The 16535-nt window shown below is 37.5% G+C and overlaps 1 protein-coding gene across 5 annotated transcripts in view; it reads left to right on the forward strand.

The window, feature by feature from the left end:
• DIXDC1 (DIX domain containing 1) overlaps positions 1–12345 on the forward strand; it is a 74387-nt gene extending 62042 nt beyond the window's left edge. For all 5 annotated transcript variants that reach the window (XM_074216667.1, XM_074216668.1, XM_074216670.1 and 2 more), the window contains 8 exons: positions 1432–1524; positions 1605–1676; positions 1955–2044; positions 2405–2566; positions 3007–3064; positions 5580–5688; positions 7466–7574; positions 8960–12345. In XM_074216667.1, the coding sequence (XP_074072768.1) occupies positions 1432–1524; positions 1605–1676; positions 1955–2044; positions 2405–2566; positions 3007–3064; positions 5580–5688; positions 7466–7574; positions 8960–9040 (774 nt within the window). In that variant the 3' untranslated portion in view covers positions 9041–12345. The remainder of the gene's footprint in view (positions 1–1431; positions 1525–1604; positions 1677–1954; positions 2045–2404; positions 2567–3006; positions 3065–5579; positions 5689–7465; positions 7575–8959) is intronic.
• The last annotated feature ends 4190 nt before the right edge of the window (positions 12346–16535 follow it).

A 16535-nucleotide genomic window follows, 5' to 3' on the forward strand; every position in this document is an offset into this window, starting at 1 on the left:
GACAACAAATCCATCACTGACTCCAGTGTCACACTGTTATCAGCATTCTGAAGCCAAGAGGAATGACTCATCTTTCTCTTGCATGACAACTTTTCAAATATTTGAAGACAAAGGTCATGTCTCCACTAAACCTTCTTGTCACGTGGCTTCTTCCAACTTGGCCACTCTCCAACTTGCCATTGTCCTTCCTAAATGGAACTGAATACAGTACTCCTGATGGAGCCTGACCAAGGAAGAGTACAATAAGGTCTAGAGGTGACCTCTGATGTTTCTTCCAATACTTAGAATCTGTGAAAAAGGGACTTCTAATAATTAGAGCTATCCCCAAACTGTATGCTCCTCAAAAATTAAGTGATCTCAAGGGGATACTTGCTAATCAGATGTTGGAGATTTTGTAGGGGGAATTTTTGTTTCATAATGGTTTGAACTACTTGCAATGGTAGAAATTGATGACTTCAAAAACCTTTTCTGTGTGGTTAGATGAGCAAGTGAATATGTCTCAACAAATGAATCAAAACTGAGAGAAACAAGTCAAAGGAAAGGATAGGATTTTCAGGGATCAAGGTTGTAGAGACCTTGGTTATATAGAAGGATATGATTACAAAGTTAGTGTAAGATAGTCTGAAGCTCTGCAGAGGAATCTTTGAAGATTTTCTATGACTGACATCCAGAGAAGGGTAAAAAGGTCATATAGCTCAACCTCATCATTTTATAGTCAGTAGAAACAGAAACTAATGGAGGCTAAGATCCTGTCCAACATTAATACTAGTCCAAATATACCTTGAGCTAGGAGCCAGAATAACCTGTTCTAGCATCCAATTAGACAGATTTGAAGTGAGGAAAAGGAAGTAGGACCTGGAGCCAGTAAACTGCTGGTCAGGTCAATCTAGACACAAGATCAACAATATGTCCATTGTAATTTCATTTTTTCCTATGATTTTATAATTTCTTTTCTTCCTTTACTTAACTATTTAAGATCTTTTCAAAAAATATTTTAGCCTTAACTAAGCTGATCTGAGGAAAAAAGGAGATTTAATCACATTTAGTCCAAGATAAATAGAAGACCATATTGCCCCTAGACGTCAAAAATAGGGGGTAATAGCAGCTGTTCCAATTTCCTGGTAGAGCCAGATCTGATAAAGATATGAAATTCAAGATTAAAAAAGCTAGAGGGGAACAGAAATTATTGCTTCCTCCCTATGCTTTTCTTCACATTGCTTCCCCCTTTGCCCCCTTTCCCTAGGAGACCTATTTGCTGAACACTTTCATCTTTTGATTCATCTTGTCCTCATGAAAACAGGATCCACAAGAGACTTTTCTTCAATAGGTGGTCTTTTCCTTGGATAATAAAAGCATGAGGAAAGAATGAGATGTCTGTTCTACCTCCATCAAGTTGTAATTTTGAAAGCCCTTCATTCCTTTCTATTGCAGAAAGAATTGGGCCAGAAGGATCGTCTCATACAGCAGCACCAGGGTAAACTAGAGGAAGCACTTAGGAAACTTTCTGAGGCCAATTACCAACAGGTGGGGATGCATCCTACTAATGATTTACTATCTGTTGACCTGAAGCAACCCTTTTCTGATTTGCTTTCTTGGCCTTGTAGTTTGATTTAGAACGGGAATTGGAACATAAGGATGTCCTCTTGGCACACTGTATGAAGAGAGATGCTGATGAGGTAATATGAGTGGGTCAGACTTGGTATCTTCATTCCACATTTTCTAATATAAGGAGAAAGAACTAAATTCTGCTTCATGATTGCACAAATATCCGTAGGTCATTTTTTTCCCCTCCTACTAAGATGCCATCCAGGTGATGATGGAGGGGTAAACCTATCCCTTTTTCCTACTATAGCTGGGACAGAAATTCGGATGAGAACTTATTTTTTTGGTCACCATGCCCTGTATTCTCCTAACAAGCATCTCTTCTGTTTTCATTTCCTTTTCTTGATCTCAGGTAACCAACTACAACAGTCACAGTACTCAAAGCAATGGATTTTTCCTCCCAATGTCTGGTAAAGGAGCTGCCTCAGCTGCCCACAGAGGGGTAGGTAATTAGATTTTTGAGCAGTGGTCTCCCACACTAACACACATAACAGTGCTCAGTCCTGGGCTTTGGCTAAATCAAGTCTCTTCAGTGTCCCAGATACCCCCTCTTCGCCCCCTTCCAGAACTACTCTGAAGATAATCAGAAGTTAATGGTCTGAAATTAAGAACAAGGAAGTTCTTAATGTAGAAGAGGTTATTCTGCAAACTCTCTTCTTCCCTCCCTCCCTTATAGGCAAACAAAAGGACAGTGAGAAGAAGCCTCAGGGACCATCCTCTTCAGTCTAATAACTGGCATGGCCTGAATTCCTAAACCGGCTTGATTATTGCAGAGATAACAGTTGAACTGTTTCACCCTTAGGCCAATGATCTGCAGCTTGTCCGAGATGCTCTGCGGAGCCTGCGTAACAGCTTCAGTGGACATGACCCTCAGCACCACACCATCGACAGCCTGGAGCAAGGCATTTCCAGCCTCATGGAGCGCCTGCATGTCATGGAGATGCAAAAGAAACAGGACAAACGGGTAACCTTGTCCATCTAGCCGGTGTTATAGGGAAGAGGGAGAAGGCACTAGAGGCATGTTTCTGTGAACAATCATCTGATTGTTGACTTGCTGAGAACTGCAGTTCTTCAGCTTTGATTCTTGTTGGGCTTTTTTTAAAATAACAAATGACTGTTTAGGCCTGCAGTTTATAGTAACATTCCTTTTGGATGCAGGGTGGGTCTTTTAGAGACAGTCTTCCTGAACCCAAAGAATCACTCAGCACAGATGGTTTGCCTAGTTCACTGTAAATATTAGCTTAATTGTTTTGGTTCTTGAGGTAGTGATATGATAACTGGTGAGAGGGCAAGGTGCATGTATTTTAAATACATTTTAATTAAATGAATTTCCTTGTGAGTCTCCCATATATTCAGTGGAAATTGGACTATACCGATATTGGTTCTCTTGGTTTGGATCCTCAGGTTCGGGGCAAATCACCAAGAGGTAGTGAATACCGGGAGTCCTGGCCCCCTAATTCAAGTGAGTAGTCATCAGTCCTAATTGTTCATTTTCCAAAAATCTCTAGAATGATTAAATTGCTTTTTGTTTCTGCTATTCTCTTGGGCCCAGAACTCATAATTTTTGGCATTTTGGAATTTCTAGCTACACAGGTTCCATATTATTTACTTATGGAACTTTGCTCTTATTGAAAACTTCACCATAGCTAGAATTTGAAGGAAAAATCCATGACCAGTAAGCTTATCCAAGAAGGAAATAGCAGAACTTAAAATGCCTTTTTGAAACATGCAAACTCCAAATTTATAAGGAAATCAAAACCTCAGACATACAAATTATCCTTTACTGAGCAGCATAGATATAACTACTTAGAAGCTAAGATTTCTTTATCCCCTGGATTAGTTTAGAGCAATCAAGGTCATTTAATCAAAGCTACAAAAAGACTGCACCATCTAGTGGCAAGGATTCTGAAATATTTATTTCTCCTGTCAGTGGCAGTAAATTGCTTTGTCCTAGGTCATTTATTGAATTTTTTCCTTTGTTCTTTTAGAGATTTCTGAAAGCATTCTCAGATTATTGTCTGATGTTTTCCATTTCGGTTTCTATTTAGCTTCCTGGTTTTCACACCTGCTCACCCTTAGCACTTTCTCTAGTTCTCTCTAGACCAGAGGTTCTTAACCCTTAGAGGTCCAATAACAATAAAAATATAGAATATTACAAAGCTAGAATGCTAACCTTGATGTATATAAAATTTGGTAACTAACAAATTCATTAGTGATTAAGTCATCAAGAGTCAAATGCAAGGTTTTCAAAATAATTAGAAGCTTAAATAAAGAAATAAGTTTCCACAATACAAATAGAAAATATTCATAACAAAATATGTCAACAGATTTACAAACCTATTAATATTTCCCAAAATCTTTGGTCCCAAACATCTCCCTTTATTCCTCTGAATAAGAATTTTCATAAAACTTCAGACTGATTACTTGTCCCAGTGGTTTACAGAATAAAAAACATACTGCTTTGTAAATAGATATGTATGTTTTAATGCCTAAATTAATTTTGTCTATTTGTTTCTAAACATTTCTTTTAGCCTTCTTTGGATTGATCTTTCACTTGGCTTATCTTTAGCACTTTCCCCAGTTTAGTGAAGATTTGATGATCTAGATTGGACTAAGTCTTTAGAAATTTTGTCACCTTTAGAGGACTAGGCAAAAGAGTAGGTGGTGAGGGTGAGGGAATTGAGAGAGACAGACAGGGGCTGTATGACATAGCTGTATCTTGCTGTGTACATATTTAATGTATTTTTACATACTTATATGTACATATGTCCATAAGAAGTACAGATATGTATAATCTATAATTTAAATTATATGCAATTTCCAAAATTCTATAAACTGAGTTCTCTATTAAAATTACAAAGGTCTTTAGTCACAGTAGTGAAGAATAGTCAATAGTACTTTAATACTTATAATTAATATTTCACAAAGGAATATCATTGGAGGCAATTTCAGCAATTAACTTTTTTTAGTATTAACTGACAGCTAATTTAAGGTGATAATTATGAAAAAAGAGAATGGCCCATTTTCAAAGTGGGATTGACCACCTTGGGAGGTAGTTGTTTTTCCTTCCCTCTATTTAAAGTCTAAGATGGATTGTTATCAATACCTCTGTTTGAGGTATTGATAAGACTTCTTTCACTCTGAAATTCTGTGATTCTTTGATCTCCATATAAAACATTTTACCTGCCCTCCACCTCCCTGCCTATTTCTCCCAGTGGTCTATCTGACCTACTTCCTTTTCAGAATAATTACCCTAATTGTTCAGGATTAAATGTCCAGAGCAACTGAAGAGGAAAGTGTTCTGTAAGAGAGCTTCAGGAGAATTTTCATCTCTAACAAAAAGCCCTGTAACTAATTTTGGTTTCCTAGGATAACATTTCCGTGGTCTGAGAGTAACCTTTTTTATGAAAATTATAGCTAGATATATTGCCAACTACCATTCATAATCTTTGGACAGGGAGAAAAGTAAGACATGAAACTCAAAGACAGGTGCTTTGGAATTCCTACAGTTTGGGGGACAATAGGTCTTATATCTTTCAGATGAGGTACTCCATGTCTTTTAAGGACCAGGTTCCCACAAGTCTTTATGGCCCCAGTGAGTATCCTCTTCTGAATCATACAAAGATAACAAAATCATATTTTACTGCTGATCTCTGAATTGAGAATCTGTACGTACCTCCTGTTGTATAGCTATACTTTCATTTGAAATTTGACATTTTTTTTCTTATCAAAAACTTTGGCCCCTGGCAGTACTGCTCTGAATGTATTTAGGAGTTTGTAGGGCATAGTCCATGTCTGAAACATTTTTTTTCTACCTAGTCCAATTATTGAGTTACTATGGATCACTCACTAAGCATAATGATATATGATAGATGCAAGGGAGCTGTGAAGATGCCTGGACATTTGGATGATAAAGTTAGGATCAGTGCCAGGGTAAAACTGATGTCCTGACCACAAGATTATCTCTCTTTTTGCAGAGTTGCCTCATTCACAGAGTTCTCCAACCATCAACAACAGTGCTTGCACTAAAGTGCTTTATTTCACTGACCGTTCACTTACTCCCTTCATGGTCAACATACCAAAGAGGTGAGATGTTGGAGGTACTGAATCCTTATAAGAAAGGAAAGGAAGACATCCAGATATTTCCATCACTACCATCTTGACCCATCTGAAAACTTTGGAATGTTTAAGAATCATGGGTCCCTACTGGCTTGAGTGGGTTGAGAACAGGAGCCTCCTGGTAGGATTTGATAGACCAATGTTACTTAACCCCAGCTCAAATATACAAATTTGTTGGACAGTTTTAAATCATCTTCTGTAAGTTTTTTTTGGTTATTGTTGCTAGTTTTTTAAAAAAAAAAACCTACATTGAGCAATGATAATTATTGAGACAACTGAGAGGCAACATCAAATATTGTGGAAAGAGTGCTAGGTTTGTGAATTCTAGTCTTGGCTTTCCAGTGACCAGATAGTGTTGAGAGAGTTTGAATGGGAGGTTTGGCAACAAATGGGTGTTTGTTGTCCTTTGTTTTTGAAGAGGACCAAAATGACATCACTCTGTTAGTCTTGCAGTATATTAGGCTGTGGTTGATTAGACCAATATGAGCCAGACTACTATATCACAAGTAGGGCAGAAATAGTCCATGTGAACACTTGAGGTGAGTACTCTAAACTTAATCATCTCACATTTCCTTTGAGCTATTACAGTTCTGCCTTGCTCATAGACCACAGCACCCTTTTAATGAGGGCACTGCATGTTGGGCAGTCCTGTGGCTCCTATGCTGCACAATTAGTTTCAAAGTTCTTAAGACATACCTTGAGAGTGTCCTTGTATCTTTTTTTCTGACCTGTTCTGTGAGTGCTTGCCCTGTGTGAGTTCCCTAGAAAAAAGTCTTTGTTGTAAATTATGTACATGTGACCAGCCCATTTGTTCTAGTAGCTGCTACTAGTCAGCCTTAAGCATTTATTTCCAAACCCTCCAAACGTCCCAGTTAATTAATTTATTCTACACTATTCCACCAGTGCAGATCATAACTTTTCCCTGACTTAGTCTTTGAAGCACACAAAGCTTGAGTGACCTGCCAAGAGTCACATAGTTACCAAGAGTCAGTCAGAACTGAACTCGATGTCCTAATTAATAAGCCTAACAATCTGTCCATTACGCCACACTGTCTCTTAGAGTTAAACAATCCAAAACCAAAATACAAAACAAAACAAAAAACACCCTATACCATCTACCAAGGAAGTTGTTTTTCTCTAGAATGTTCTTTCTGAACTTTGCTAGTAGCAATCTTCCTTGAGATATGAAGCTAGAGAGATTGGTTGCTAAAAGATACTACAAACCCAAGGAATTAGGATTCTGTAGCAGAAAGATCATTTTGTGCTTACTTCCTGAGGTCACTCACTGAATTCTAGAGGCCCTGAGTATCATTCCCAGAGCAAAACACTAGATAATCATTTGACTGTCACTGAAACAAAAAAAAGTTAATTTATAATTCTGGGGTTTTTTTTTTACAAGGCAATGGGGTTAAGTGACTTGCCCAAGGTCACACAGCTAGGTAATTATTGAGTCCAGATTTGAATTTAGATCCTTCTGACTCCAGAGCTGGTGCTCTATCCACTGTGCCACTTAGCTGCCCCTCATTTATAATTCTGAGCTCACATCATTCTATTCAGTCAACTGATTTCCCCATGTATTCTGTTTTCAAATCATCTGGTTATCAAGGCTAGTGACCCATTAAGGTCATGCTATTGCTTCTTTTAGTGGCCTTGGCAGCAGCTTTTGTTTAAAGTTGACATCCTCCCTTCCCACTCCTTTGAATAACAGGTTATTTTAGTGTCCTCTTTAATTCCTGTATTGCAGGTTGGGGGAGGTGACTCTTAAGGATTTTAAAGCAGCTATCGACCGAGAAGGGAATCACCGGTACCACTTCAAAGCCTTGGATCCTGAGTTTGGCACAGTCAAAGAGGAGGTACAGAAGCTTCTATATAATGTCATTCAGAATCAAGAAATGGGGTCTTCCCTTCAGTCCCTTTTATGCTTTAGAGCTAGTATCGGAATTCACTAAAGTTCTGATTTGGCTAAAACTCAGATTCTGATTAAATAAATTGCCCAGAACCTAGTTGGACCATGATTTTGCATCCCCAGAATTGGAAGGCTATGGGATAGGTCAGGGAATCGTTAACTTTTTCTAGTGCAGCAACTTAATCATAATAACTTAGTAATTAGTTCAGCTATGTCTGGTTATCAGGCTCTATCTAAATGACCAACCAAGCCAAAATAAAAGTCATATCATACTTTAAGCAAACAGACCTGGTTTTGAGCCTGACTCTTACGTTTTGGGAGTATTGAGTCTCTTCTATGAAGTGTCCTTGGAGAACATTGTTCTTGAAGAACAGAGACACTAGTTCTTCCTTGAGTAGTGCCATCCCAATTAAACAGAACTCTCTCTTTTTTCAGTCTGCAGATGGAACTGTAGTCCTTTTTGCTTTTCTGGAAACAAATTCTAGGTCATGGGTACGTTGCAAAAAGGCCTCAGCTCAGTTAGAGGCTGGGAAAAAAAAATCAAAAACCATAGTTTCCAAAGGCAGAGAACCACTACAGTGCTTCTGAATTTACTTTTTCATCCCTCCTCTTAACAGAGTTTATAATGAAACAAAAAAGGCTAGGCACAAGAAACTTGTTAAGATTGGTCTTCATTCCTTATTTCATCACATAACCAGACTGGCAAAATCTTTATTCATCACCTCTCTCTTTTATTTTATGTTTTTATGATTATATTTTCTGAACAATAATTTAATCCTCATAGTCTCCTGTGAATGAGGAGACAGTAGGAATTATTTTTGTCAATAAGATGAAAAACTGAGTAAAATTGAAAAGCTATGATTCTTAACTGAAGAATGTGAAGGACTAAATAGAACTGAAGTAGTTCAGGCCTCTGAAAAACAACTTTCTCAAGATTAGTTAAGTATTTCTCCACAGAGGAAGATTGAAACAATATAGCAGAATCTATTATTAATGGGTATACCTTCCAGATTGAAGATGGTACACCTGAGAGATTTTACCCTTTAGATTTTACAATCAAACCAACAAGTCTATATTTGTATAATTTTGTCTTGATGTCTTTCTTATTTTTAAATGTGACTTTTAAAGCAATTTGAATTGTGTATGTACTATCTGAGATTTCTTAATAGGGTTCTTATTTCTATGTGGAATTTTCCATTTTGAAGTGAATAAAAAACTATACAGCAAGTCAGTGTAACAAGGATTATAGAACTTGAAATGCTAAATTTTTTTCCATCTCCTTTCTCATATTTGATCCCAGCCTTTCTCATTTTTCCTACTTTCAATCTTTAGGTCTTTCATGATGATGATGTTATTCCTGGATGGGAAGGGAAAATTGTGGCCTGGGTAGAAGAAGATCATGGAGAGAACTGACATTGACTCCCAGACTTGGGGCTTATGGAACTGGTCACTCTTTGGCTACTTCACTCAGGAATGAGGACTTAACCCAGAACACACTGAGAGGTTTCTAGTCATGCTGCCAAAAGAGAAGCCTTTCTAAGTGAGATGACCAGAGGCCAGTCCCTCATGTATAGCCTGGCCTGCTTGGTTCTCAACATTTTATGTCTAGATGTGGACCATGGGTTAATTTGGAGTGGTGACTCCCAGGTGTTGGGAATGCATTGTTTTGTTTTATCCTGATGACAACAACAAACCGAAGGCCTTAACTAATGTGGATGGATGATCCCTTCCAGTGAGGGGCTTGGCTGCTACTGTTCTAAATCTGGGAAACAGATGCTTCACTCCTGCATGTTACAGTATTATTTTAATTGGCCTCTATGGTTATAGCAATTATAGTCCCAGAATTTGCACTCAAGGACAAGGCAATCTACCAATTTTTCTGCTCCTTTGAAACTTTTGTGAACCAAGAATACACCTGAGGTGGTACCAAAGAAGAAGGTTCCTCCTTCAAAAATTCTTTTGGACTGGGTACGGATGATGCTTAGTTCTTCATCTGGCAGTAAAGAGCTGTCCCTCCTCTGCTGAATGGTGTCACAAATCAGTATCAAGAACTTGGACCAACTTAGCAGAATTGGTTCTACACTTGCCCTTCAAACTGCTTTCTGGGCTGTTTTGTTTAATATGTTGCTAGTTTCCTTGGGGAACTTTTAATTTAGAAACTGTTTATTTCTTCCAGCTGATGAACTTTGCATTTAAAAGGAATAAGGGACAAAAAAGTCTCCTTAAACATTCAGGCGGGTATGGAAAGGTGCTGCTACCTATATCTTCTTGACTTTCTTTTTCCTATGATTTTCCTTGACTTTACTCAGCCATCAGTCTCTTTTTTCGGGCATTCAGGGGACAGTCTTGCTGGCCCAGTGTATCTTAATGGAGCTGGAGGAGTTGGTATACCCTTTGTATTGTCTTAGCCCAAGGCCAGATGTTACTTTAATGAGGTATTATCATTGGCTGGTGTGGTGAAAACCATGTATGTGACTTGTTCTGAAAGGCAGGGAGAACCACTCAGATCTCTTCTATTGTGTTGGACTTGAGTAGTACTGAAAAAGATTTTTCTCTTCCTGGAAGGGGTGGGTTGCGGCTGGGGAGACCAAGATTCCCAGATACCACATGGGAAGCTGAGTATTCTCACCCACCAGCCAAGTGCCACCTACTACCAATCAGCCATGCTTAACAAAAGCGGGCTGACCATAACTGCCAATGTACACTGCCAAACTAGAAGGGTCCGACAGATCAGCTCTGGGTTCTTGACCTGTCTCCAGTTCATTTTTCTTGTTCCATTCCCAGATCATTTCAGAAGACTGTCCTTTGCAGCTCTGAGATCACATCTTGTTGTTTTTATATACAGATATGTCCTTTTTAAAATGGTTCATGTTTGAATAATTCTTTTGTACCCATTTGCTGTTCATTGAGAACCATGTCTATTTTTATAATATGAATGTGAGTATCTTCTGTATTGTCTCACATTCTGTATGGCATTCGTTTTCTAGAGAACCCAGATAGCTAGCTTTTATACAGGCTCTTCTTATCACTCTTGTGGTTAAAAAAAATATACAAAAAAACCCCTCAAGCTTTATTTTATTATGGGTGTACCGGTGACAACTAATTTCCAGTTCATTGAATGCTACCTGTCATTTTTAGCACTGGAGGTAGTTTTGTGTAGGTTATTTGATTACTCCTTCAGCAAGTGGAGTTGAGAAAATATTTTATGCCCTTCATTGTACTTTTCTCACAAATGGAAAATGTTTTCTCATCAGAAATGACTGTCAAGCAAATAGAAATTGGGAAAGTCAACCAAGAACAAGAGAAATTTCACTACTCAAAGCAAGGAGAAGAAAATAGTGCATTCTCCATTTTTTCAGGAAATCTGGAAGGAAAAAGGTTTATCACCAATTTCTCTGTTGCATGAATTTTAGTATTTTGCTGTGACAGCATGGTTATCAGGCCAAAATTCTTTGTGTATTTCTCTTGTGATCTATTTTTGAATGTCTCGCAACTACAAGTTTTAACTTGTTGGTTTTACTTCAGTCAGTTGTCATACTGTTAGGTAGGATGTTTTCATTTTCAAAGAAATCTGACAAAATCCAAGGCAAGGTTCTCCATTTTCTCTAGCCTCAGTTCCCCTCCCCTTTTGGAAAAGAGCCACATGGCACTGAATCCAGTGAAAAGATGAAGTTTCTTAGAGGGGAATAAAAATTAAACAGTTCACTTTTTTTTGGTTGATTCTATGCAGCATAGGATGTCATCATTTATCACAATTACTATTAAGTAACACGGGTACAAAAAAATGATGCTGAAAGGGATCATAGCATTCAGAAAGGAGTCATTATCTGCTTCTGTTTTTAATAGTCTTATTGCAGCTCATTGTGAAGATTCTTCAGGATTCCTCTCTAATGACATCTTGTTCTCAGTGATGTGATTCATCATTGGTGGGAAATACCTAGGGGAAGTCTATACTATTGCTTCAGTTAAGCTTGGAAAAAAAAAACAACATTCTGATCAGACTTTTAGTTAAAGAAATACTTGAAATTTAAAAGTTATTTAAAATTCAATGCCTTCTGGATAAAAACTAACTTAGGGATGAGTTCAAGCCCCTATTAGAAAGTTTTGAATCTTAAAACCAAAGGCTACCCTTTTCTTGTTCTGTTTCCTAAATTAGCTGCAATTGGAACACTATATTTAGTGCATAAATATGAACTTGGGTTCAGTGTCTTTTTGCATGACAACCCTACATGTTCATTTTCCAATTCCTTACAACTTCTCAAGATGAATTATAGTGGGATGGGGGAAAATTACCTTCATGTATCTATAAAATCCAGGCAAAATCTAATTACTCAAAAAAAGCACTTAAGTTGATTAAATTTTTTTGCATTTTTCCCACAAAATGTTTATTATTTTTGCACAGTCAGTCTACCTTATTGTCTGAGTTTGTCTAATATGGGTGTGGCATGCTTAAGGCATACCTACATAAAGTTTTATTTTCTTAGAAACATGGATATTTGCAACCATTGTTTTCAAAAGAATTATTGCACATACTTAATTGTTTTCTAGCATTCTTGGCAAGACTTTCCCTATGCTAATTCTAGAGGCTTCTAATTTGTCTGTTGGTGAATTGATAACCAGTCTTACCTGCCTATATGTTCTAGAGATTTGTGTGCTCATTGGAAAAAGAAAAAGAAACAGAAACAAGCTATAAAATAAAATGGAATTTGCAAACTAAACCCATTAATTCTGCCTCTAGTTTGTCAACTGAAATAAAAATTTTAATTTTATCAGTATTAATTTCTTCCCTCTGTCATCTGTTTGCTGTTTACTTGAAGAGGGAAAAATAAGTTTCAAGGATATTTGGATATTTGACTGAAATTGATGTCTTTTCTACTAGATTAAAAATAAATCTGCAGATTTCAGTTTTATTATCATTTAGGACCTAGATGCTCAGTATATCTCTTGATATATAAATAAATGTAAACCTCAAATAACCTGAAAGTCAAAATTATATTACAAAGCAATCAATGTGTACAAAATAAATTACAAGAAAAATTCAAAAACTGCTATTTGAGATAAATTACAAAATTGCCAGATTGTCCCCTAAAATGATAAGCAGGTACTTTTACATATCCAGTTTTAATGAACTGCTTTGGTTTTTTTAATAGAAAATCAGTTTGATTAAATTTGACAAGTTGGTAAATTTTCCAAACCAGTTGTATTTTCTGTAATGCTCTATTTGAATAACAAATGAGCTGTATAAACCCTTAAAGAAAAATATGGTCTATTTAAAATATGACATTAATACTTATTAGCCAAATTAATTTTCCCGAGATTTATAAAGTTATAACTGCATTATGTAGAATTTCAAAAATTTCTTAAGGACCGTTTTTACTTATATTATTAACCAGAGTAATGTACTTGTAACAAACCTGGTGCCCCTTAGTTTTAATATGGCAGCTGTGGTTTAAATTCTTACCAAAAGGCAAGAGAGAGCTATATGGTGGTTATAAATAGGGCACAGCATATTTCCAACAATAATTTTCACACAGGAATTGACATATTAAAGAGATCACTCAGGAGCTGTATGATCAACAAAGGATGGGAGCCCATTATGTACTTGAGAGTAAGGTCTAATAGCTATCTTTGGTTGAAAGCGTATCATGGTCCTTTTAGCTGAAATACATTAGAGCTCTTTTTAAAGGTAATAACCCTAACCTTACTAGAGCTTCTTTGACTCTTTCAGAATGTTGAGTCTGAGGTTATTTGTCACCTCCCTGAGATGGGAGGAGACTTGGCTTACTAACTGAAGAATATTTAATTTATGTTAGTCACACCTTGTGACCTTGGAGTGATTGGTTTTAGTTCAGTTTTTTTTTTTTAAACCTCCCATTCTCCTTTGGGAATCTTACATAAATGAATGGCTAGTTTATGCCCTGGAAACACCATTCATTTTCATAGTAATTACCCCTTCTTAAGTAATTAAGTAATCAAACCTTCCACTCTTTCTGGGATGGGTAATGCCTATTTTGTAACTAAAGGTTTTCCCTGTTAGTCTTTTAGCTTCTATAGACCTATTACTTCAACCTTTGAAGTAATCAGACTTAGAGATCACTGTCCAACAGAAGTTTAGAAAGAAATCAGACAAAAGATAGGCTTAGTTTCCTGGAGAAAAGCCAATGTACTCATATTTCCTCTCCAAGGAACCAAATACACTGAAAAACTAACTCCAGATGGTTACCCTGAAGGAGCAGGAAGAAGAAAAATTCTCTTCCAAGGAGAGGACAGCAGAAGCTCCTGAGATCCTCTTGAAGGAGCAGAAGGAATAGATAGCTGTTGCCAGATAGAGATGTAACAGTAAAGGAGAGATAAACCACTAGAGAAAAAGAAATGAAATGGGGGAAGAATATATATTTTAGAGATCTGAGATGTGCAAGAGCAACTTGAACTTATCTATTTACTTTTATCATGCATGATTCAGGGAGATTTCACAGGTTTAGGGAAAAGTGGGATCTACCAGACAGGACAGTTGTTGGACTGACTGGCTGAGGAGACAAAGTAGACTCTTTGGTAGGGAGTTGTGAACTTTATGGTCAAGTCTTTGTAATTCTCTGAAGTTGATTAAAGAACCTCTCCAGTTATAAGGTTGTAGGAAAACTCATATCTCTTTTTTGTAGATGAAGAAACCAAAGTAGAAACTGACTTGCCCATGGCCACACATGTCTAACTCAGGGCTTCTTTTCTCCTTCCCAACCTGAATGTGATTATTTAATGCACTGCTATATAATATGATTGATATATCTGTAACTGGGTACATAGGCATTAGGGTCTATCTTGACTGCTTCTCCATATCAATAATGAGTGCTCTAAAGCACAGCTCACCTGTCAGTGTTCAGGCTAACAGATGGTTTTATTCAGTCTGATAAAACACTAAACGGGATTGAAATTGAGTCCACTAAAACTGCAGGGCTGTGAAGTCCTTTTGATGTAGGGAAACAATTTTATTTTTTATGTACTGTGAAAGTGTTTAAATCTTGCAAACATACATATATGCATACAAATAAATATATGCATATATAAAATATGTGTATATATGTATATGTATATATAATATATATATATATGAACTTTTTTTGTAATGTTTTCTGTAGTATTAAAATGTTTTCTTTTTGGCTTTTATTTTGACCTTGACCACAGGCTTATCTATGGATCAGGCAAAATTACACAGGTGCAGTAAAATAGTCACCTTAAAACAGGTAGAAGCTCCTCCAATCCTGGATTTTGACTACTGCCAACCTTGGAGGGGCATTTAAAGGAAGTCTGGTGTGGAGCTCGACCTCTTACATCTTTTCTATATGACTATTCAGCTGCTAGCCTGTCTGGTTTAAGACAATCTGATGGCCTATGGCCTATTTTGTGTTTGTATCAACTGTTTAATGTTTTCCTTTTTATATCTGTACTCTGGGGTCAGAGGGTCATGAGTTTTTCAAATAGAATGGACCAATCACCCAACTTGACTTTGCTTCTTCATGTAGTCCTCAAGAGAGCCAATTCTTGATATCAAGTGCTAGCTCTCTTCAGTCCATGGTGAGCTCTTTTCTCTCTGATTCCATTTCTAGAAGTTGCTTTTTCCTTTGGGGGCTGTTTATGTATGAAAATTGTATTTTTGCTTCCTCAGCTGGGCCACAGACTCCACTTACTGGAAAGGGTGTCTTCTTCAGGGAGAGTAAATGTATGGCTAAGTGTAATATTTGCTCAAAAGGCCAATTATAAATGGGATTCTCTTTCTATTAGTAGAGATTACTTAATGCCCTGCTGATGGCAGGATAGGCCAAGTTGGTGAGAGTTGGAGAAAAGAGAGATCCATGTTGTTCTGCCCTTCAGGTTCAAGAAAGAGGATATGACTCCAACCTTTTTTTCACTACCATTTCTGATTAGGCTAAGGAGCAAGGAGGAGGCTGAAGGGGAATCTCATAGCACAGCTGTTTCACAAACTTGATTACCTCCCATTCTAGAACTGCTAGATGGCTTAGAGGTGAGTCCAAAGTGCATGATGATTCAACCTATTATTGATTAAGTTTGTATTACATCTGGGTGGTAGGAAACTTAACATTTTTATTTTGTAAAAAAAGTCTCTAACGTTCCTTCAGGCTCTATATCCTATGACTTTTTCAAACTTCCTAGCTTGACACTTGAATGGAATCAGTTATGCTATGGTAGAAATCTTTTGATTACACAATAGTAACCTTAGGCAGGCAGGTGGGGCTACTTGTCTGATGTAATGGCTCACCTCCGTTGGGTAATTTTAGCAAGAGAATTCACCTTCTCTATTTCTCCCAGCCTCAAATTTAAGGCCAGGAACCCAGAAGTTGGGAGTCCCACCTTTTGGATGCTGGGGATCATTAGCTCAAACTTTTGCATTTGAACAAGTCCCAGTGTGTTCTTGTGGAACAGGAACCACATTTTGAACCAAGGGACTAGCAATTTTGGGCAAGTCCTTGTATATCTCTAGCTCTGGCTATAAAAGCTCAAAGTGTAGCACTGGAATCTGTTCTTGTTTAGTCCAGGCCTACTCTTAGTGATCCCATCTCCGATTTCTTGGCAAAGACATAGTGATTTACTCATCTTAGAGACCAGGGAACCAAGGCATACAGAGGGAAGCGACTTTTCCAGGGTCACACTTGAGGGTGGGCAGGCGGCCATCCGCGGTGCCATAGTGTAAGGCACTGAAGACAAACCCTGATTCTGCTCTTTATTCCTTGTGTACCTTGGTGAACAAGGGGGCCTCCGTGTTCTCATCTGTAAAATGGACCAGACAACTTTAAGGGTTTTCCATTTATAAATCTACGACCTTCTTTCCTGATTAAACAAACACTGTAATCTTTTTTTTTTCTTTTGCAAGGCAATGGGGTTAAGTGGCTTGCCC

The sequence above is a fragment of the Macrotis lagotis genome, chromosome 1, assembly GCF_037893015.1.
Source record: "Macrotis lagotis isolate mMagLag1 chromosome 1, bilby.v1.9.chrom.fasta, whole genome shotgun sequence".
Lineage (NCBI taxonomy): Eukaryota > Metazoa > Chordata > Mammalia > Peramelemorphia > Peramelidae > Macrotis > Macrotis lagotis.